Here is a 23,517-nt window from a genome sequence, read left to right as displayed (position 1 = left end):
ATTACATCTATATAATTATGTTTCTTTTAGAAAATAAAATGTCAATGTGTCAATAGTTTTATTTTAACCCTTCGTCGTAAAACTAAATTACAATTAATTAACAAAACGACTTGTTTTCATGGAATTACTTCAACTTAACAAAAGTTAATAGTAATACATTGTAATCATTATAAGCCTAATTTTTTTTTTTTTTGAGAGTTCACAATTCAATTTTACTTTTGGGATCCTAATCCTTATAATAATGTATATTGAACTGAGTCAGCATATAAAGTCTCCTCTAATATAATAACAGCATATAATGCGAAATCTAACCCTTCAAATAAATAAATAAAGAGAACTTTTAATTCCAGCACAAAAAAAAAAAAAAAAAAAAGAGGATAATGTGCTTATGAATGAACGACATAAAGGCAGTGCTTTAAACAAAAAGAGAAAAATCATTGAAAAGAAAAGTAAGAATGGCATTATTATCACGCTGTTTTTATACATGCAAAACTGCATGCTTTCACCACATATGCGTGACGCAATCTTCCGGTGACCGGAAAGATAGTTTTGAGCAAGAGACGGCATCCCGGCGGGAACGATCTCCGGCGGTGCAATTTGCCCCGCTAGAAATGACTTTTAGGAGGCGACTCTTATTGGGTGTTGGCTCGGCTTCTTTGGTAGCCGTTGGTGCAAATTTTTTGGGAGCTACTAGTTTTCTTTTGGGGTTGTCCCCAGAAACTAGTCGTAATCTCAAGCTTGATGTCGTTTATCCTATTGGTGGCTATAATAGGTGCATAGACACAAATGAAGGATTTGGTTCGTAACCCTTTCTTTCTTTAACAAGTACTGTTTTTTCTTTTAATCAATTTGGCAATATTTTAAAGTTGTTGATTTTTTTAATAACGAGTAACGAACGCCGGGACAGAATTCATATACCCAGCAACTTGGGTTGGAGATCAGAGACTGTTATACAGAGCAGCAGAGAGAAAAGAGTTGGAAAGATCACTTGATCCTCCTTCATTGAATACCAGTCGAAGACTTAGCAATGTTAATGAGCCTGTTGTTGCATTTGGGCCTCCTGGTACCAGCGGCGAGCTTAATGTTAGCGTTATTGTTTCACCAGTTTCTCTTGATTTCAAGTACACCTCTCTCTTTCTCTCTCTCTCAATATATAAACTTGTATGTATGTTCATTTTCTTTTTTTTTGAGAGATATGTTCATTTTTTATAACGTGTCGGATAAAACTTGTATGTGTTTTGTGTTGTTTGTTCATAGAATTGAGGCATTTGGAGGACCAAATGAGGTTGGAGAAACTATAGTTAGAACCATCACAGGATCTGGGAAACGACCTGAAGTGAAAGGAACTTTGGTAAAGTCGAATTTGAGAGAGGATTCGTTAAGAAATATAGCTTACTATGAGCTGGAATTCAGGGTCGAGAGTCCTTCGTTTCGCAGGCATAATGTTGCGGTTTGTTGCGTTCGGAATGGTAGATTGTTTACTCTGAATGCTCAGGCACCAGAATCTGCTTGGCCAGAAGTGAAGTTAGACTTTCAGAGAATTGCTCAATCCTTTAGTCTGACCTCTTGATACTTCGAAGAACTTTGCTTTGCTTTAATACTGTTCTGCCATTTTGCCTACAAACAATGGTCTCTAGGTCCCCAATAATTTTTCATTATTGCTGGTTTAAGAATGAAAAGGCTATCCTTTGTAAACAAGAACAAAAAACCAAAAAAGAAGCACATTCTAGTATATAAATTGATTAGACAGATTGTTTTTCTTGAGATGACTATGAGGTACCAACACCTAACTTTGTGAGTGCAAAAAATTAGATTTATACATGACTAAATTTACATATTGAATATAAATCCGAGCCTCATGGCCATCAGGGTGACTTGAATCTTCCTATATTTTTAAGTGTGTGATTAGGTACATATATAGACTAATTCAAGCACAAGTTATCTGTCTTCGCTTGATCATTTTCTCTAAGTTATCAGAAACTGCGGCTGTCAAATTAGGATCTTCGAATCCCAGCTCTAAGCCAAGCCTGCAAAGAGGCACAAAGCAAGATTTTCCCAGTTAATAGATTGAAGTGTTTTAAGAAATCAGCAACAGAATGTTAAAAAAATTCTTACTTTGGATCAAGCACCAGTTTCTGGACTTCTTTAATAGCTGCACTAGCAGCATAAAGTGATATCTTCCCTACCTGAATTAAAAAGCTCAGTAATCAGACATACATCTTATCCAGACACAAAATTAAAGGAGCGTCAAAAAAGAAAAGAAAAAAAAGGTAGAGAGCATATAAAATAAGGCACCTCCAATACTTGAAGTTTTGCTTCGTGCTCATTCGGAAGACAGCGAATTTCTTCAGCTAATTTTACAGCCTCCCCCAGGCTTTCAGGAGATAAGAAATCAAGTCCTAACTGAACATTGGACTGAGGAAAAACGCAAAAAAATTAGTGTAGGTAATCAAAAGATCTCAGACCAAGCAAACATGGACTGGAGAGTTAAAAATCAAAAGATCTGAGACAAAGTAAACATGGACTGGAAAGTTAAAATAACCTTGTAAGATGTGAATTCCTATAACATGAACAAGTTTTGAAGAACTAAAAATTTAGTATATTCTACTGTAGGAGGCTCAGGCAGTCGAAAGTGAAATTAAATTTCTGGTATAAACTTTCACAATCCCAGTAAAATGCTACATAGAATTTTATTTTAACATTATAAAAACCACCATATCACACCCACTCACCTGAAGATTTCTTACTTGAAAAGGACACCCAGCTGGGACAAATACAGCTTGCCCCAGATGCTGTTCAAAGGACCATGGCTCAACTCCTGAAACACAAGCCAAACATTCTCTACCATTAAAAAATTTAATTCAGAAACATCAATATTCTACATTATCAAAACCAAACAAACAGAGATAATAAACAGAGCCATATTTGTTAACAAGGTAAAAATGAAAAACAAAAGAAGAACCAATTAGATTCAGTTTCAACAATCATCTGTATCTTAACAAACACAGTTAATTACTTGCAATGCTTTCCTAACACATAAATTGTGCAATTTCAACAAAATAAATTTTAACTGTCAATCTTTCTGGCTCATAATCGCAGCCAAGGATTAGATTAAATTTATCTCTTCTATATCTCCAGTTTATTACCGAAAATTATCAGTAGTATCAGTAAAGAATTTTACTTACTAATTGCAGAAATGATAATCGCAGAAGGAAAAATAATTGTACCAAATGCAGTTCAATTAAGAGTATCAAACTAACTAAAACATAAGCTTGTATACGTACCAAATTCTTCCTTCAGTTTTTGTTTGTGATACACATTCAAGAAAAACCTCTCATCATAAAGTGGCCTTGTAACCTATAATTTAAAATGTACAATCAACAACAATTACAAAATCCAAGCCTTAGCTAACAGTTGAAAAGTTGTTTTAGAAAATACTAGCTAAAACTTACAAAATCATATGATTCACAGTCGAGCAACCCAAACTCCTCCTGGTGCATTCTCAGGTACTCAGATACTTTTGGAACATCTTCACGGCGAAAAACATCCCATAAAACTCCTGGACGAGTCTTTTCAGAAACATCTCCACCATTCTGGTTTGAGTGTTCCCCAATGGCAGCATCTCCAACACTACAAGTATTATCAATCCCTTGATCCATCATCTCAACATCTCTATTTTCATCCAAATTTGCATGATTTTCAATTTCCAAACTGTGTTCCCCAAGTGATATATCAGGTGACCTACCCTCGTCCCCACCTACTTTTCCATCTCCTTCTGTATCTTTCTCCTCAGATTCCTCAAAAGCTTGAGGCATCTTCTCAATCTTTGTTGTTGGCTGACCTTTTAATTTCACCTCACATGTATTCACCAAAAGATACACCTGATACATGCACAAAGTATCATTATTTGCATAGAATATGAAACAGTGTTAAAACCCAAGGGATGGTCTAGTGGTAAGGAGTGCTGGTAGGCATTTGTTCCAAGGTTCAAATCCCCAAAGACTCAAAAATATTGAAGCCACTGGGAGGTCCCCCAGTCAAACTGCCAGGACCAAAAATTCAAATATATATGTATATGAAACAGTGCTTAAAATATCAGACATTAACAATCACTATTTGCATAGATCAGGTGAGAGTTATGAAGCTAAATTAAAAGGCAATTATGACAACTGGCTAAAGAAGAAGTACAAAACATCTTCACTAGATAAATAAATCTTTAAAATCAACAACTTTGGGTCAACAAGAAGAATACAACTAACCATGTCTCTTATGTTGAAATGAAGATTGGTGACAGAATTGCCCTCACTAAGTTCATCGTATGTCCCATAGGAAGTAAAAATCTTAGGCCCCACATCATTCTGCAAAGAGTAGTGTGGGAGTTTTGCTGCAACATTGAGAAGACCCCACTTGGAGTGGATATACTCAAGTAAAGGCAATTTACCAATAAATTCAGGTCTCTGGTACAATAAGAACTCCTCAGCTGCACTTGGGCAAGGCCAATCATTCAACTTCAATAGCTCTTGCTTACCATTTTCACGGAGCCGTCCCTCAGAATATCCTTCTAGAAACTGACCAAGTTCAATATCAATCTGCCATCATATCAAAGCCAAAAAGGTTTATTTCAAAGAATTTGATAAGACGTTAATCAATCAACAACTAGTTATTCAATGAAACAGGAATGAGTTCAATGCAAATGAAACATGATACTTAAGATGCTATGGAAGAAGATAAAAACAATAGAGAGCTCACCTCAGACCAATCAAGACAATCTATCGCCTTTACCATTCTGTTCTCATCTTTCAATTTCTCATCCTTAGTCTCCTGTATCCCTCTCCATATCACCATTGGGTCCCAACTTGAAGAGTATGAACTATCAAAAACCTGATTAACAATGATGGGCTCACCTCTAGCCCAATGCTTTCTAAAGTCACCAACCCCACTAGATTTAATATCTTCTGACGTAGGGCAGTACAAGAAATTAGCATCACCATCCTCCCGATGAGCATATTGGCAGTGCCTAGGATCATTAAACATGATTTTCTCCATGTTGGCATCCCTATAAACCCTACACCCACTTACCATTTCCTCAACATTTTTCACCAATTTTGCTACCCAATTCATCTTAAAAATGCGACTTAGATTCAATGATGAATATCCGCAGCCACCGTACTCCTTTGGGGGGCATGGAATGCTACTATCACTGTTGGCTTTCCACTCAGGAAATTTGTCTGAAAAGTTCAGTTTGACCCTAGGCAGTAGCTCCACCACAGACTCCTTATCTTCACTTTCTCTGCCAATCTTACTATCTGCAACTCCATTAATACAAGCCACAGATGCTTCCCTTAAATCTCTAGAGCAACTAAGACAAAGGTCATAAGAGCAGTTTGCACAATGCCGATGATAATCAATGATGGGAATTCGACAGAAATTGCTGCAATAAACCATATCAAATTTCAAGCCTCCAAAAGGATGACACTATTGTACGCTAAAGACTAAAATCATAAATGTGATAGAAATTAACAAGATAATCAGAATATTACATACAACCATACATAAAATTGAGAAATCTAACAACCATAGAAGGCCTAGTCCTAACTCCTTATGTGGACAATTTAAGAAAGTCAATACATGGAGACTGAAGTAAAGAAAATCTAGATTACTATATTTTAAGGGTATCACCATACCAGCACATTTGCTCATCTACATTCAATCGTGTCCTTGAAAGATCAATGTCAGTTCCTGAAAAAATACAGAGTGACAAAATAGTTAACAGATTTCTAGGTGATCACTAAATGAAAGCAAAATTAAAATACCATAGAAGAATCAAAAGTATCTTACCACGAAGCCTTTTCTCCAATTCTACCTCAGAGCACTGCTCATGATGGATTTGCTTGACAACAGGAAGCACCGAAGATAGCAGACAGTGGAGATATTGTAATTTATCCAGGGCAGGGATCTCCTTTATTCTTACCTAGAATAAAAGAAGCATTTGAGCATAATACGAAGTGATTAAAAGGTTATGCCAACTTTCAAATATAAAATTCTTGTCTATAATTAACTTCTGAAACAAAATGATGAAATTATCTGTAGCGCACCTTTAATAAATTATCTCCACGTAAGCAAACTTTACAGTTACAATTACCATGACACGCGGGGCATATTCTTTGAATATCTTCCACTGAGGTGTCCGGGTACCTAAAAGTAAGCCTCTTTATTAAGCATGCACATCGGCATTCAAAAATATGTATGTTCTCCTAGAGAATCAAACCTCACCATTTAGATATACAACTATCGCAGTATCCTCTTCGATCACATTTGAGGCACCAAATAACTCTTTCTCGGTCATTCCTTCGACACTGATGGCATGTTTGGCCACCAGTCTCTTCAGATGATTCTGTGCTTTGATCAGAGTACTCCTGAAGAATAAAGTGTGTTCACTTTAAATTAGAATGATGCAGTAAATATAGAATATAAAATAATCATAATAAAGGGTACCCGCAACCAATCATCTTCAACGAGAAAAGTAAAAGAAAAACACAATCTGATGATCATGGTTATTCGCTTTTAGTTCCCTTAGGCTTAGAGATACAATTCACTCTTAAGGATAAGAACACAAAGACTATCAAAGAGGTATGCAGTGACCAAATAATGAGTTGTTTCCCAAGGGGTCAAAAAGGGGGATGCCTTTGGATTTCGGAACAATGCTCTCTATTTTAATTAAGAAAAATTAATAAAAGAAATTCTTATGAACTGTCATTACTTGGGATCCAACTTTGAGACAAAAATCTTCTGTATATTACAACAGCATCACAGTAATTATCCTGAGTATAGCAGCAGAGCTCAAAAACTACATCAAGAAGTAAGCTTGCATTCAAGTCAACATACCGAAACTGTCGTCGCATTAGCATCAAAGCTTCTCTGTGATCTGTTTCTGGATGAGTCCACGGCAGAATTAGGCGTTGTTTTATATGATCTGAAATTCTCTTCATACTGCGCTAAGTCTAAATGTGAATCATCATCTAGCTTCGGAGAATTTCGTACAGAAAAACTTCTCACTGGTGGAGTTTCAGGAGAGTAGCGAAACTGATTCTTGGATACCTTCTCAAAGTACTTTTTCCTATGGACAGGAGCAGAATACTCCTCAACTTTCGGAGTCACAAGTGGCACATCAAAATCATCACTCTTACTCTCTAAGTAAATATCACTTTCACCCAAGGACTTTCGCTTGGCTTTCTTTAAATTAGCTCGCATTGCAGAATTAGCAGCCCTCTTCTTTGCCTGAATATAGTGCTTTTCACATACTGTCTTATCTGGCATGGACATGGCAGTGCATCTCCACTGTTTCCCATCTGATCTCTTGCAACGCAAATCATCTGGAATCCCAACATTATCTTCACCAATCCCGGAGACTGATCGTGAATGATCCATCACAAAATGATCAGCAACAGTTCTGTATTATGCAGAATCTTGTGCTGCTGCTAAAACCAGACTTCAAATAAGTCGTTTAACTAAAAACAAACACAATTTAAGCTATGAATGACACATAATAAGGTTCAAAGTGCCCAAGATTATTTAAAAGATAATTTTCATATGAATCTCTCAGTTAATTTTCAACCAACCCAGTACGAAAAGAAACTAAATTTACATAAAGTTCAATTAAAAAAGAAAAACTCATTCAGATATTTCAGTTCTGTTTTTTGGTTTTCTATATAGTTAAAACAAATGTATCCCTAAAATCCTAATTATGAAAATATAAAATTAACTAATAGAAGGTACCTGGTCGCGATGAAATGTTAAGAACCGGCCAAGAGAGTTGGCCGGAGTGCCCAGCTGGAGCTTTGGCAGAGATAATTGGGTTTTACGGTGAATTTGTTAATGAAACCGTAGTTTCGCCGGAGAAGCACTGCCCGATGATGAATTTGGCGAGAATGAAAGAGAAAAATAAATGGGAACTGAATTTTAAAACATTAACAGTTTAGGGTAAAACTTAATCTCCTCTCCAACAAAAATATAGCATAAATAATCTTCTTATTTTCATTTAAAATAAATAAATGTATGAAAATATATGGTAAAATATGATTTTAGATACTCTAATTTATTTTTCTCAAAAAAAAAAATACTCTAATTTATTAAAAATTAATATGTATACTGAAATTTATCAACAATTAATAAAATTAATTTAAAATTTGTTAATTAATTATTAACTTAATTAAGTTATTTTAGAGAAAAATGAAGGAAAAAAATAGGAAAATACAAAAAAGGAAAAAAATTACAAATATACTATGGGCTGGCCCATTAAACATTTAGTCCACACCCAAATATTTACAAAAATATCACATACTCTAAACCTTTAGCCGCACGGAACGAACGATGAAGATGAACATACATCCATCATTCAAATCAGCAACACAACCAGAATGAAACTAAAACGAGTGAAATACAACCATTAATTCTGGCGAAATCAACTGGAAAAGAAAACCTGCAATGATCTAAACAGAAAATTACGAAAAAAAAAAAAAAACCAGAACAACTGGGAAGAAATTAAAATTACACATTTGTTTTCGGTTTTACTCATTCAAAACAACTCCCCCTAATATCGAAATCCAGATTCATGCAATGTAGATCTGTAACAAACAGATCTGGAGCTCCCCTCGAATCAAAAACAAGGTATGATGTGAAAATTTTTTAAAAAAAAAAAAAAAAACCTCATGAATAATATATCTACGTTATATACAGTTGCATTTTGGTTGATTACTGGTTTCCAATGTAGAATTCATTTTTTTAAAAACATAAAAAGAAGAGCAAATTCGAATTAAGGGACAACATGTTACGTATAAATATGTTTATTTTTTGTTTTGGTTGCCTTATAGTTGCATTATCGTTTTATGATAGTTTATATATTATGCAGAAATTTCAGTTGACGGGTACCAACAAATAACAGTTATACATGGTAAGTTTTATGCAAATAGTTGCATATTAGTTTTATAATAGTTGGAAAAAAGATCTGATTCAAATAAAACTGATGAAAAGCACAGGGTTCGCAATTGGTAACAATTGACCTGAAATAACGAAAAGATCAGGAGCTCCTAATCAATCCAAATCAGGTATAACCAATACATATAAGTTATATTCAGTTGCATAGTCATTTTTTTATGATTTCAAAATAAAATCAAGTAACAATTATGTTAATTGGAGTTACGTTCCATATTTTTTCAAGTTAATTTATAGTTGCATCATCATTTCATAATAGTTTTATTCAATATTGCAGGAATTTATTTTGGACAGAGGGAAAAGAGAAAACACTTGGACAAATGGTTAGATTGTGTAATAAATTTAAAACGTTTTGTAATAGTTGCATTGCTGTTTTTCATAGTTTCATAACATTAATAAAATAAAAAATGACAAAAACAGGGTTCAGAACTGGAAATACAAGACTTGAACAGATGAAAGGAAATAGAAGTAAGTTTCTATTCTATTTCATAAATATAAATTTTTTTTGTTACAAAAATCAGTGTAAAAAATGTTCGGATACATTACTAACATTAGCAATAACAGAATCAAAATAGTTTCAAAATTATTGCCTTACACTAATAATAATTTCAAAATCACAGGAAAAAGAAGACATTCCATTCCTAGTCTTTTGCAATGGACAATTTGATGATCGAATGAATTATGAAAATTATGAAGCTAGTGGACATTACATTTCAATCAATTGTAAGTATGAAGAATTACAACGGAAGTTGAAAGAGGTCCTGGAATGCAACCAAGAAAACACTGTTCTACAACTGAAATACCAAGTGAAAGAAGGATACCAACCATTGAGGATAAAGGATTATCAAAGCCTGCACTTCTACATACAACTAAAACTGAAGGAGTTCGACTTTACAACATATCCATTGTGTGTGAATGTCATTAACAACCCACCAACAACCATCAATTCATCCTTCTTGGAAAATAGTAACGCATTAGTTGCACAGAAAAACGCATTTGAAACGATAGAATACAATGCAGCAACAACAGAAAACTCAACAAATCAACAACATACAATTGAAGATACAATACTGGAAGATGGGGGAGAAAATTTTGACTTCATGGACTATGCAAAACTTGTGGCAGAGGAAATGGTTGAGCAACTGGAAAACAACAAAAATAGGGAGTCAAAACTCACAAATTATGACGAACTACTAATCACAGATCCGCAACATCTTGAAATAGAAGAAGCACAAATATACAAGGACAAAGAAACACTCCAAAGTGTGGTTGGTTTCTATGCAATTAGAAATAACTTTCAATTCAAAGTGAAAAAGTCTTGCGCAAGAATATACAAAATTGGTTGCTTGGATCCAAAATGCAAGTGGGCACTAACGGCATTTAGAAACGGACCAACGAAGTCATTCATAATGCGAAAGTATGACAGAAAGGTGATACACACTTGTGATCTAAACATAAGATTTGCAGACAAAAGACAAGCTACAACGAAGTTGATTGGAAACTACATCAAGCCACGATTTACCAACATAAAAATAACTCAAACGCCACAAGACATCAGAGGAGAAATGAAACATAAGTATGGGGTGAGAATGAACTACATGAAAGCATGGAGAAGCAAAGAGCACGCGCAAGAAGAATTACGAGGAAAAGCAAACGAATCTTACAAGCTGCTGCCAAGTTTTTTGCACATGCTGCAGAAAACTAATCCCAGAACTATTGTACACATGCAAACAGAGGAAGACAACAGCTTCAAGTACTTGTTTGTGGCACTAGATGCTTCAATAAAAGGATGGAAGAAGTGCAAACCTATAATAGTTGTTGATGGAACTTTCTTTAAATCAACATATGGAGGTACATTACTCTCTGCTTGTACCCAAGATGAAAACGAACACATTTTTCCCCTAGCTTTTTCTGTTGTGGATTTAGAGAACAACAACTCATGGCAATGGTTTTTCACAAAACTAATGGAAACATATGGGATAAGAGAGGAACAGTGCCTGATCTCAGACAGACATGAGAGCATAATTAAGGCAGATGCTCAAGTATTTCTAGAAATAACGCATGGCTATTGTGTATACCACCTGTTAAGCAACCTTCAAGAAGAATGCAAGCAAGCTCGATAAACCATTCTCTGCAGCAAGAGCATACACAAAGAAGAAATTTGAATACCATATGAGCGAGCTGGACAACTTGGACATTCGTGTTAGACCATATTTACAACAAGTTGGATACCATAAATGGTCAAGATACCACAGCAAACACAACAGGTATTCAACTATGACTTCTAACATTGCTGAATCTCTAAATGCAACAAACTTAGCAGCTAGAGAACTACTAATCACAACACTAATGGAGTCATTGAGAGCTTTGATACAACAATGGACATACACAAACAGGAAAAAAGCACAGAAAACCACAACATTTTTAACACCTACAGCAGAGAAGAAGCTAGTCAAAAACTTTGTGGACTCATTGACAGAAAATGTAAAATCTCTTTAAACTTTAAGTTGCATTACAGTTTCCTAATAGTTGTTTTTCAATTTTCTGTACTATTTGACGATTGATTATATCGACCTAATTTGCAGGTAAAGCCAATAAACGAGAGCATGTTCGAAGTGGTAGAACTAACAACATCATGGGTGATCAATCTAAAGGAGAAAACATGTTGTTGCAACAGATTCCAAATTGACAAATTACCGTGTGCTCATGCGCTTGCTGTGATAAAAGAGATGAACTTGAATGTTTACAACTACTGTTCAAATTATTACATGACAAGAACATAGCTTGAAACATATAGCGGCCCAACATATCTGGTACACAATCACAACATGGGATGTACCACAGAATATAAAAGAAATCCTTGTTCTGCCACCAAACCAGAAAATAAGATCTGGAAGACCAAGGAAAAGAAGATTTATAGCTGATTGGGATACAAAAAAATAGAACAGGTGCAGCAAATGTGGTCAACACGGTCACAACCAAAAGACATGCAACAATCAAGCAATAAAATAGATACAACATAATTATTTGAATTGTTTAAGTCTCTATGAGAATTTACACAGGATGAAATGTTATATTTGATAGATTGCTACTAATTGGCAAAGTTTAAATAGTTTGCTAGTAGTTGCATAATAGTTTCAGGACAGTTTTGACACTTATTAAGGATTTATTACAAAAAGAATTTCAATAGAAATATTTTTTAAAAGTCAGATATGATTTTTTATAAGTTGTATAATAAGGAGAAGGAAAAAGTTGCATAACAGTAAGGAATATATTGAGATAAGATGTCAGAAATTAAATAACAAGTATGTTGAATACTAAAAATAGTTTGTATACAGTTGCATAATAGTTTATCTATAATTGGACGACTTAAAAAAACAAACATAATTAAATGTAAAATCATAACACTGTTGCTATTAAAGTTTATAACCAGTTCCAGAATATAAAATGAATATGGTACCTATAAACATAAAAAACTAAAAATTGCCTGAAATGAAAATCAACCAAGACCAATAAAGTTTCCCTAAAAATTGACCCTACTTTTTCAATTTAGAAGCCTTGGAAGACTTGCTTTGCTTCTCATCCTCGCTATCAATACTTTCATCATTTTTCCTTTGACCGTACGAGAAAAAGAGGGCAGCAAGTCGAGTACGATAAACTTCAATGTCAAAATCACTAGGAACATCTTTCCCATGGATGAAGAACTCGGCAAATGCAGCCACAAATGCTCTGCAATCACTATTACCCAGAAAGAAAAACAAAACAGTTAAACAACTATTATACAACATAAAATAAACTTAAAAACAACAACTCACTTTTTCTGCTGAGATGGAAGACCAGCAATCTCCACAATTCTTAGAGGAGCTTTAGGGTCAGAACCTAAATCAGAAACATGAGACCTATTCTTCCAAAATCCAAGCAGATCAAAAAACAAAGGGTGTAAAACAGAATAAGCCTTCATTGCATTCCTAGTTGCAAAATTCATTTTGGCAGTCCTCAAAGAATTATAAAGAAATATAATCCCCTCATTCAAATCAAGATGGCCAAAAACCCAATGACTTTCCTTCCTAAGATTTATGATGAGTAGGACATGATCGGCTTCATACCAAGGCTTAGAACACGGAATTCGCAATCCTTTTATATAATGCGCTATTGGGTGAGCAGCATGTATGTGAGACATCTTTGTTTTCATTGCCTTAGCTGTTGGAATTATTTTACCAGGATCTAGATTTACTACCATGTATGTTTTTAACATCCTAATATGAATTTCTAAAACAATATAATTTAAACACATAAAAGTTATGAGAAACCTTACAGTGGGTGCAACGGAATTAAATGACTCCTTCCACTCAGATCTCTAACCCTTGTATCCTTTATGTAGCAGAGTATCACCAAGATCTGAGCCCGAAACTCCTTCCTTGTGTTTGGATTCTTCACAGTCTTACATACTATGATTGAAGACCAACTTGATGTGTGTGGGCACTCACTCTATCACTCAAGGTATGAAAATATGAAGAGAGAAAGAGAAGGGCTGGTTCGAAATTAATAGAAGTGAAGGCTCAGGAAAATTTGACTGAAGGTGAATTTTCATCATCTTTAAGTGTGAGCCATCACTATCCATTTATAGGCAACCACCTAGGTTTAGATTAGGATTTATTAGGCATTAAAACAATAGAAAATACTTACAAGTTACTGGCCATGGATATGTGGGCCCCCACTTAAAATTTTGCCACTTTTAACAATTTTTCCTTATTTTCTCAAAAAATGCCATTTTTCCAATTATAACCACTTAAATGCCAAACTTATTTATTTAATAATTAAAATTAATTATCAAATAAAATTTTCATTTAACATATTTATTAATTAGACTTAATAAAGTCTCTTAATTAATAAATAAACCCTAGAATCTCTTTTCTTCACATTTAAGTCCTTGCTTAGTGAAGATTCATAAACTAGACGTAGTCTAAATTTAGAATTATAATTGATTAATTAAAATCAATTAACTGAGTCTTACAAGCAGTTTGTCTCAACTAGTATGGGGACCATGGGCCTATATAACCGAGCTTCCAATAAGCAGATCTAGAATTTACCAAGTAAATTCACTAACTTATTAATTCCTCATTGCATCCACCACAGAACTTGGAATTGCACTCTCAGTTACATAAAACAATCTATATGTTCCACGATATAGATACGCTATTAATTATCCATTGTTATAATCCCAATAATCAATGATCCTCTATAGATGATCTACATTGCATAGGGATAAAATTACTATTTCACCCTTTCAATGTATTTTATCCTTAAAACACTTGACCACCTATAAATGATATTTTAGTGAACTAATATAATCACTAAAATGAGATCTCAATCATTTATCTCTATTCAGCCAAGCTTGAAGGAAATCATCGTTTCACTTCTAAATACATATAGAAGCTATAGATTCCATATCTATGTTTAGCGCTCCCACTCAATTTACTATCGTGTTCCCAAAATGTACGTATCACCCTGACCAAAAAGTAGGCTTAACTAACAAATCAAAGAACACGAATAACACTCTTGAGATCGAACCTAATCATGTCAGGATTAAGATAATTTGATCTAGGATCAACTAGCTGATATTGAATAGAATAAATATTACGGTAAATTTATCATATCTATTCCAAGTTCAATATCGGTCCCTTCCAATTTATACTCCATACATCCGATACTGGTAAACTTTGCCAGTGCCCTGGAAAGGACATAACACTTATCTAAGGTGTAAGTATACCTATCGCTGATTATCATGCCAGTCTAAATCCAATGAACTGACAAATCAGGGAATTAAACTTTTGAACATATAATCATGATTATATTCCACTGTGTTGACAACACTATAATCATGAACAAATACATATGTTTTGGACTTAATAGAATTTATACATTAAATATAATCATGAAATAAATCATGTGAACCATGCAACATAAAATGATTCCTGATCTTTATTAATGAGTAAATCTGATTATATTGAAATGAATTTTATTTAGGACACAAAACCCAACATTGGCTTTGTAGAACTTGGGGTATGACGATTGAATGGAATCATCGAAAAGGCAGTCAGTTGTTGCGAAATTTAGTGTAACAGTAGAAGAATATTTCCTTTTTTCCTAAGGTAATAAAAGATAGTGTTCATATGCTGAAACAAAACAACAAAGAAACACAAAATAAATATTTTAAAAATATTTTAAAAACTTAATAACAGTAACTAAAATAAAAAACAATGATAAAACAACTATAAAAAGTTTTAAAAGAAAAAAGAAATTTTATCGAGTCATTGATAAACATGTCACAGCAAGCCAAATGATAAAATCAGGTTTTATCTTCAACATAATCAACACTTAATCTAAACCCAGGGGAAAATTTCTTTGCAACATCCTCATAACAATTGTAAGCCCTAAAACAACAAAAAAATAATATTGAATTCCAATAATTGCAAAAATAAAAACAGAATTCAAACAAATAAAAAATACAAAACAGAATAAAAAAAATAATCACCTAGGATGTTTTAGCAAACCTTTGCCAATCCAAGCATCAAACTTTGCCTCAAATTCAAGAAAGACGGGATATGTACATGTATCGTTAAGAGTGTAAAGGTCCTTCACATAAGTAACCATCTTAAAATCTCTCTCATCTCCTCCAGATTGAGAACCTGATGACATTACCTCCATTGGAGTGCTTCTCACATCAGCTGACCCAAAATCAACAAAATGTGATTTCAATGCCGGTGCACGCTTTCTGTTATCCAAAAGAGGAGTATAAGTAAAAGTGTCATCAGCTTCTTCATCAGAAGGAATGGCAGCTGCCTTTTCAACAGCAACACTTGGATTGGATTCTGGAACCTGAAAAATAAAATTTGAAAATCAGAAAAAACAAAAGTTGCAAAACAAACACAAAACTGTCAAGCAACTAAAATAAAACATATTTTTACCAACAAAGAATATAAACTACACTTATATTGATTTTACCAACAGCCTCTAAATCAGCCTACACAACTTGCTCATCATCAATTTCAAGCTGGCTTAAACCATCGATCAGCTTCAGTCCACTTAGTAAAGTAGTCGACTGCTTCCACTGCGTACTGCACTCCGCCTTTACCTTTAGGTAATTTCCCGATTAGGTCAATTCCCCAAATGGCAAAGGGCCACGGACTTTGCATCTGTGTCAGCTCGTTGGGCGGAGCTCTTGGTATCTTTGAAAATCTCTGGCACTTGTCGCACTTCTTAACATAGGCTCTCGAATCTTCAATCATCGTTGGCCAGAAGTAGCCTTGCCTTAGAATTTTCTTTGATAAGCTCTGTCTGGCTGCATGATTTCCACAGAATCTGTCGTGAATTTTAAATAGAAGTCGTGCAACTTCATCTTGTGTGACACATCTGAGTAATGGCATCGAGAATTCTCTTCTGTACATGACCCCTTCCACTATGATGTACTGTGTCGCCTTTCTTCTCATTTTTTGAGCTTCATTTCGGTTATCTGGGAGTTCCCCAGAATTGAGGTAGGTCGCTATTGGCGTCATCCAGTTTGAGGATGCGTCGATCATTTCGATTTCTTTCGTGCCAGTGATGCTAGACTCTTCAAGGAACTGGATAGGGACCAAGTTTGCCTTGTCACTTACATTGCTGCTTGCCAATCGAGCCAGCGCGTCTACAGTTGTATTTTCTTCTCTTGGAATTTGTTTGAGACCGTAGCTTTTGAATTGTGCGAGCAGGTCATGTATTTTGCTCAGATATGCTATCATTTTTTCTCCCTGAGCCTCGTATTCACCGGTAGATGATTTACCACAAGTTGTGAATCACTGCAGATCTCAATGTGTTCGGCCTTCATTTCCTTGGCTAGCTTAAGTCCAGCGATTAGGGCCTCGTATTCGACTTCATTGTTAGAGGCCTTGAATCCAAACTTGAGTGCAGCGTGCAGGTGTTGCCCCTAGGCGTGACTAGGGCAATTCTTGTACCAGATAATTGATTTGTTGCCGACCCATCCACATGTAGTTTCCAGGTCGGATTGTCTTCAATATTACTTCGTTGTGGTACTGGCTCGAGATTGCTTTTTGGTATGGTTTCTTTTTTACCTGTGCATTCTACCATAAAGTCGGCCAAGGCTTGGCCTTTAATAGTTGTTCGGGGTTGGAAGTTGATTTCGTACTTACCCAATTCTACTGCCCACTTGAGTAACCGTCCAGAGGCATCTGGCTTTTGCAGTATTTGTTGTAGTGGTTCGTCGGTATACACCTGAACAGGATGAGCTTGAAAATAAGGCCTTAGCCTCCTTGTTGCTAGAATAAGGCAGTAGGCGAGCTTTTCAATCAACGGATATCGGCCTTCGGCCTCGACGAGTCTTTTACTGATGTAATAGACTGGGTGTTGTACGCTGTTCTCTTCTCTGATCAGCACGGCACTCACGGCATGCTCCGTAACCGCTAGGTATATCCCCAGCTCCTCACCGTCCTGAGGTTTAGAAAGCATGGGAGGTTTTGCGAGCTGTGCCTTTAGATCTTGAAAAGCTCTTTCACATTCTTCTGTCCACTCAAACTTTTTGTTTCCTCGCAGGATGTTGAAGAATGGAACACATTTATCCGTTGATTTTGACACGAATCAGCTAAGTGCAGCGATTCGACCAGTTAGGCTTTGCACCTCTTTTGTTTTTATTGGCGAGTTCATCTCCAGGAGGGCTTGGATTTTTTCTGGATTGGCTTCAATTCCTCAGGCATTGACGATGAAGCCTAGAAACTTTCCCGAGCTGACTCATCCAAAGGAGCATTTTAAGGGATTTAGTTTCATGTTGTATTTCCTGAGGACTTTGAAACATTCGTCTAGGTCGTCTATGTGCCCCCAACCTTTCTGGATTTGACGAGCATGTCATCCACGTACACTTTTATATTTTTGCCGATCTGGTCTTTAAACATCTTGTTGACCAATCTTTGGTATGTGGCTCCGGCATTTTTAAGACCAAACGGCATGACTTTGTAGCAGTAGAGACCCATGTCTGTCCAGAAACTTATATGCTCTTGGTCTGGCGGATGCATTTTGATTTGATTGTAGCCCAAATAAGCATCCATGAAGCTTAATATTTCGTGCCCGGCTGTTGCATCGACGAGCTGATCGATTCTTGGAAGTGGGAAACAGTCTTTAGGGCATGCTTTGTTGAGGTCTGTGAAATCAATACAGACTCGACATTTCTTGTTCGGCTTGGGCACGAGTACGGGGTTCGCTACCCATGCCGGGTAAAAAGCTTCAATTATGAAGTTGTTGTTGCCCAGCTTTTCAACTTCATCTTTCAGGGCTACTTGTAAAGCCCGCTTAGTTAATTTGGAAATCATCAGTTAATTATGATTAATTATGAAATTATTTATAGCTATTTAAATAATTTATTACTGTTATTTATGGAATTCAGAAATGCATGGTTATGTTATTCAGTAGTTTTCATATTTTGCATTTCCGGTGTCCGGTATTTTGGAACTCGGCGTTTGGCTCAGTAGAAATCACAACTTAGTATGTTAGTAGTTTGGGACGGGTTTTAGACATTGGGAATGTCGGGAATGGCCGGGAATTTAGAATGTCCCAAAAATACCCCTTTAGTGATTTTTTATGTGATTTTAGTATGGATGGGCAAAATGGTCTTTTTGCCCTAATGACTTTTTGCCTTTTTGTGAATTGATTATTTGATAAATAAATATTTATTTGAGTGTTACTTGGCTGAAATAATGTGATATATGCCTTAAAACTCCTTTTTCTCTTAATTTCCACACTTAGTCAAAATTAGAAAGAAAATTTCAAAATTCACACTCAAAGCTCTCTCTCTCTTTTCGGCCAAAGCTTGGGCTGCTAGGGCTGGGATTTTTTCTGCTCAAAGCTTGTGATTTTCATCTCCTCTTTGTGTAATCCTAGTCAAGGTTTGATCACTTGTAACTTCCCCTTTGTGTTTCTTGAGTTTTGAGAAAATTTGATGAAATGCATGCATGTATTGTGGCTGTTGTTATTGCTGTGTTTTAGTATTAATTTCTGGGATGTAAGCATGTTAAATTGAGGTGATTTAAGCTGTTAGAAATGCATGTAGGCTACCTTGTTTCAAGTTTGGATTTTCTAGCTCAAAAATGTAAATTTTGAAGAAATTGTTGGGAATCTGTTGCTGTATTGTTGTTAATGTTTTTGTTTGTTTTCAGAGATTATATTATGCTAGTTTAAGAGGTTTTAAGCTAGTTTGATTGCTTGTTAGGTGGTTTTGCTCAAGTTTGAGTTTAGAACTCAAAGCTTGAACTCCAATGGCATTTTTTGTATCTGTGGTTTCTGGGTGGTTTTAATGCCTTGGATATGTTATTTGGGATGTATGGAGTAGGTCTGGAAAGTTTGAATCAATTTGGGGTTGAATTGGTTGAGATATGAATTTTTGAAATTCTGTCTGCGAGGAACCGGAATTCCGGTTGTGCATCCGGAATTCCGGATGGGCTTCGAAAATTCCCAGAACTGGAATTCCGGTTGGGCAACCGGTCTGCTGGTTGGGGAATTTTCAGAACCCGTGTTTTTCCTCGTTTTTATGTTTTAAGGGGTATTGCCATGCTTTTTATCGATAGGGAAACTTTTAGTTCCTAGTTTAAGTCCCCGGGAAGTGATTTAGCGTGTCACTTATAGTGTTGTGATTTTTATGGTTTAGGAGCCTGTAATCCGCCGCTCAGCTAAAGTTCCAGTCAGGTTGACCGGCACACCTGAATTCGGAATCCAGGTAAGATTAGTATAACAGTATGCATATGTAGATTACATGTTTAGCGTGCATGTAGGAAGCCTATTAGATTACATTAGTTATGTATGTTGGCTTCGAACCATCCAACCCTGTCACGTCGGTACAGGCTGGAGTATGACCAGCAGCCGGAGTATGACCGGTTTGACCGATCAGGCTGACACTTGGTTGGTGGTTCCGTACTATTGACGTATCCCGTCGGTACAGGCTGGAGTATGACCAGCAGCCGGAGTATGACCGGTTTGACCGATCAGGAGGATATAGTAACACGTCGGTACAGGCTGGAGTATGACCAGCAGCCGGAGTATGACCGGTTCGACCGATCAGGTTGTTACGTGTCAGTAGTACCGTCCCCATGAACGTTCAGAACTCAGTACCATGTTGGACATGGCAGTAGTGGCTCAGTACCATGTTGGACATGGCAGTAGCGGGACTCAGTATCGTGTTGGACACGGCAGTTAGCATTATGTATGAGTATTATTATGCTTTTCTTACTGAGTCTGTCGACTCACAGATCTACGTTTATGTGTAGGTAAAGGCAAGGCTAAAGCTGATGGACCGTGAGCGAGCTTATGAAGATTGTACATGTCGGGGCGGTTAGGCCTGGAGCGTACGATCATCGGGGCAGCGAGGCTGATTTTTGTAACTGGTCGTTAGACGACATTTATTTTATGTATCAGTTAATCAGTTAAATCTTTTGTAAATGATTTTATAATCGGGATCCCGAGTCTTTTGTAATATTGTTTTATAAGTTTAATTAAAAAGCAAAATTTTAATTAATCACGTTTTTCCATAAACCTCGTTGATTAGCAACGAGCTGCACAGTATGTTTAAAAATCACGTAATACGCCTATTTTAGTTAGGGTGTTACAAATTGGTATCAGAGCCGCCAGGTTGTCTTCCGAAGATCGTCACGACATGTACAATCATCATCAGCAGTTAGCTCGGTTCACGGTTCAGTAAGCCTTTATTACTTTAGTAGTTTATTTTATTCAGTTATGAAAAAGAAAAGCCTGTTAGGAAGCATGTTAGTAGCCTGATAGTAGAATAGGCACATGTTTTGTTTTTAATTTCCAAATTAAGCGGCATTAGTAAGCTCTCCTTGAATACGACCTGATATGCCAACTCTTGGTTTCGCAGGCGGTTCTAATTAGATGGACGCCAGGCGGACCACCAGGAGTCAGGGCAACTCAGTGGGGTCGAATCAAGGTCAGGGAGCTCAGTTTCCCCCACCTGTTACGGGCCGAGGTAGAGGTCCCCGAGGCAGGGCTCGTGGTCGGGGTGATGAGAACCCACCACAGGCTGCCCAGGCTCCCCCAGCCGATCAGGGAGCCCAGAATTGGGAGTTACGGTTTGCGGAGATGCAAGCCCGGATAGAAGAACAAGACCTCGAGATTCAGAGGTTGAGACAGCAGGGTGCTCCTGCAGTTCCAGTGCCCATAGTTCCAGTGGCACCTGCCCCTGCTGCCCAGGCCGAGATAGTGGTGGCGGCCCATAGATTGGAACCCCTGTATGAGCGGTTCCGGAAGCAAGCACCTCCGGTTTTCCTGGGAGGTCCGGACGTGATGAAAGCCGAGCAGTGGTTGACGGTGATCACCAAGATTTTGAACTTCATGGGTGTCACCGGTAACGACAGAGGTGTGCGCCACATTCCAGTTCCAGGAGGACGCTTTGGTCTGGTGGGACATGGTGTCTCAGATCCATGACGTCACCACCATGACCTGGGAAAGGTTCCAGGAACTCTTCAACGCGAAGTACTACAACGAGGCGGTCAGAAGCGCCAAGAGGAAAGAGTTCGCTCACCTGACCCAGCGTGAGAACATGAGCGTCATTGAGTATACGACTCAGTTTGATCGGTTGGCAAGGTTAGCCTCGGGAATTGTGCCGACCGACTTCAGCAAGAAGGAGAAGTATCTTGACGGGTTGAATGCCAAGATCAGGCATGACTTGATGATCACCACGGACGACAGCACCACCTATGCTCAGATGGTGGAGAAGGCACTGCGAGCTGAGGGCGCAGTTGGGTGTATGTCAGAATCAGCCAGTACTCCAGTGAGTGGCGGGGCTCCTACCCCTCCTGCATCAGGTTTTAGCAGGGGGAGTAGTGGTTCGGCCATTGACCAGAGGAAGAGAGCACCCACTGCTTCCGGTGGCTCGAGTCAGAACAAGAGGTTCCGGGGGAACCAGAACAGAGGGAGTCGTCCTGGTGGTACTGAGACCCGGTTCTCCTATCCCGAGTGCCCTAGCTGCAAGAGGCATCATCGGGGTGAGTGCAAAGGTCAGGGATGCTTTCACTGTGGCATGCCCGGACACTTCAAGAGAGACTGTCCCCAGCTCCGATCAGAGGCACCGCGAGCTCCAGCGATACCCACTCCAGCCAGGGTGTTCGCTATCACTCAGGCTGATGCAGATGGCAGCCCATCAGTTGTCACAGGTCAGCTTTCTATTAGTAACTCGCTATATTCAGTGCTGTTTGATTCTGGGGCTACACATTCTTATGTGGCGGCCAGAGTCTTTAGTAAATTGGGTAGACCGTATGATAGATATGAATCAGGATTTGGAACCCTGTTACCTGGCGGAGAATTGGTTATCTCCATTAGGTGGATTAGGTCTATGCCGATCAGGATAGATGGTAGAGAGTTAAGTGCTGATCTGATAGAGATGAGTTTAGTCGAATTCGATATTATTTTAGGAATGGATTTCCTATCTAAATATTCGGCGAGCATTGATTGTAAAAGGAAGATGGTGGTCTTCCAACCGGAAAGTGAAGAACCATTTGTGTTTGTTGGTTCAGTTCAGGGATCTCGGATCCCGGTGATCTCGGCTATGTCAGCTAGAGAATTGTTGCACGGCGGTTGCTTAGGGTTTCTGGCCGTGGTGGTGGACACCACTCGGCCAGATACCATTCGGCCAGAGGACATCAGAGTGGTTCGGGAATTTTTGGACGTTTTTCCCGAAGAACTTCCAGGGTTACTACCTCAGCGGGAGATTGATTTCATGATAGACTTGGCACCAGGGGTGGAACCGGTTTCCAAAGCCCCGTATAGAATGGCTCCAGCTGAACTTAAGGAATTAAATATTCAGCTCCAAGGGTTGCTTGACATAGGGTTCATTCGGCCCAGTGTGTCACCCTGGGGAGCCCCGGTTTTATTCGTCAAGAAAAAAGATGGATCTATGAGGATGTGCATCGACTACAGGGAATTGAACAAGCTGACGGTGAAGAATAAATATCCATTACCTAGGATCGATGATTTGTTCGATCAGCTTCAGGGGAAGACGGTCTTTTCTAAGATTGATCTCCGTTCGGGTTATCATCAGTTGAGAATCCGAGAGGAGGACATTCCAAAGACGGCTTTCCGCACTAGGTATGGACATTACGAGTTTCTGGTTATGTCATTCGGACTAACCAATGCTCCTGCAGCATTCATGGACCTGATGAATAGAGTATTCAAGGATTTCCTCGATATCTGTGTGATTGTGTTTATCGACGACATCCTCGTGTACTCTCAATCAGAAGAGGAGCATGAGTTACATCTTCAGATGGTACTACAACGGCTTTGAGAACATAAGCTTTATGCCAAGTTCAAGAAATGTGAGTTCTGGTTGTCTCATGTGTCCTTCCTGGGGCACATTGTGAGCAAAGATGGGATCAAGGTGGATCCCGGGAAGATCGAATCCGTCAGGGATTGGCCGAGACCGAAGACAGTGACAGAGATCAGAAGCTTCTTGGGTTTAGCTGGGTACTACCGTAGGTT

The 23,517-nt window shown here is 37.6% G+C and overlaps 3 protein-coding genes across 5 annotated transcripts; 2 read left to right on the top strand and 1 right to left on the bottom strand.

Annotated features, from left to right (window-relative positions):
• The first annotated feature begins 299 nt into the window (after positions 1–299).
• LOC115720755 (psbP domain-containing protein 7, chloroplastic) lies at positions 300–1,764 on the top strand. Its single transcript, XM_030649932.2, has 3 exons — positions 300–798; positions 908–1,121; positions 1,258–1,764. Exons 1-3 carry the CDS (start codon positions 456–458, stop codon positions 1,568–1,570), a joined length of 870 nt encoding a protein of 289 aa, XP_030505792.2. The 5' UTR covers positions 300–455; the 3' UTR covers positions 1,571–1,764.
• Positions 1,704–8,036, bottom strand: LOC115720752 (E3 ubiquitin-protein ligase JMJ24). 3 transcript variants are annotated; one of them, XM_030649927.2, is made up of 14 exons: positions 7,777–8,036; positions 6,886–7,475; positions 6,274–6,416; positions 6,096–6,195; positions 5,839–5,971; positions 5,685–5,739; positions 4,750–5,431; positions 4,260–4,589; positions 3,453–3,881; positions 3,285–3,357; positions 2,733–2,818; positions 2,296–2,415; positions 2,116–2,186; positions 1,704–2,027 (listed from the first exon to the last, which is right to left on the bottom strand). In XM_030649927.2, the coding sequence occupies exons 2-14, from the start codon at positions 7,426–7,428 to the stop codon at positions 1,928–1,930; spliced, it is 2,865 nt and encodes a 954-aa protein (XP_030505787.2). In that variant the 5' UTR covers positions 7,429–7,475; positions 7,777–8,036; the 3' UTR covers positions 1,704–1,927. The 3 variants fall into 3 exon arrangements, with proteins under 3 accessions (XP_030505787.2, XP_030505788.2, XP_030505789.2); XM_030649928.2 differs by having other exon boundaries at positions 6,886–7,508; positions 7,777–7,988; XM_030649929.2 differs by having other exon boundaries at positions 6,886–7,478; positions 7,777–7,988.
• A 3,232-nt stretch (positions 8,037–11,268) lies between these two features.
• Positions 11,269–11,774, top strand: LOC133034472 (uncharacterized). The gene is made up of 2 exons (XM_061109563.1): positions 11,269–11,475; positions 11,577–11,774. The coding sequence occupies exons 1-2, from the start codon at positions 11,269–11,271 to the stop codon at positions 11,772–11,774; spliced, it is 405 nt and encodes a 134-aa protein (XP_060965546.1).
• The last annotated feature ends 11,743 nt before the right edge of the window (positions 11,775–23,517 follow it).

This window comes from Cannabis sativa, chromosome 2 (assembly GCF_029168945.1).
Source record: "Cannabis sativa cultivar Pink pepper isolate KNU-18-1 chromosome 2, ASM2916894v1, whole genome shotgun sequence".
Classification (NCBI taxonomy): Eukaryota; Viridiplantae; Streptophyta; class Magnoliopsida; order Rosales; family Cannabaceae; genus Cannabis; species Cannabis sativa.
This window is presented reverse-complemented; position numbering and strand designations above follow the sequence as displayed.

Coding starts and splice junctions, on each gene's coding strand:
- LOC115720755 (XM_030649932.2), top strand. CDS start 456: ATGGCATTATTATCACGCTGTTTTTATACATGCAAAACTGCATGCTTT. Junction 799..907: donor AGACACAAATGAAGGATTTG/GTTCGTAACCCT, acceptor ACGCCGGGACAG/AATTCATATACCCAGCAACT. Junction 1,122..1,257: donor CCAGTTTCTCTTGATTTCAA/GTACACCTCTCT, acceptor GTTTGTTCATAG/AATTGAGGCATTTGGAGGAC.
- LOC115720752 (XM_030649927.2), bottom strand. CDS start 7,428: ATGGATCATTCACGATCAGTCTCCGGGATTGGTGAAGATAATGTTGGG. Junction 5,432..5,684: donor GTAGATGAGCAAATGTGCTG/GTATGGTGATAC, acceptor GGTTTATTGCAG/CAATTTCTGTCGAATTCCCA. Junction 2,416..2,732: donor TTCAAGTAAGAAATCTTCAG/GTGAGTGGGTGT, acceptor GTTTTTCCTCAG/TCCAATGTTCAGTTAGGACT.
- LOC133034472 (XM_061109563.1), top strand. CDS start 11,269: ATGACTTCTAACATTGCTGAATCTCTAAATGCAACAAACTTAGCAGCT. Junction 11,476..11,576: donor TGGACTCATTGACAGAAAAT/GTAAAATCTCTT, acceptor CCTAATTTGCAG/GTAAAGCCAATAAACGAGAG.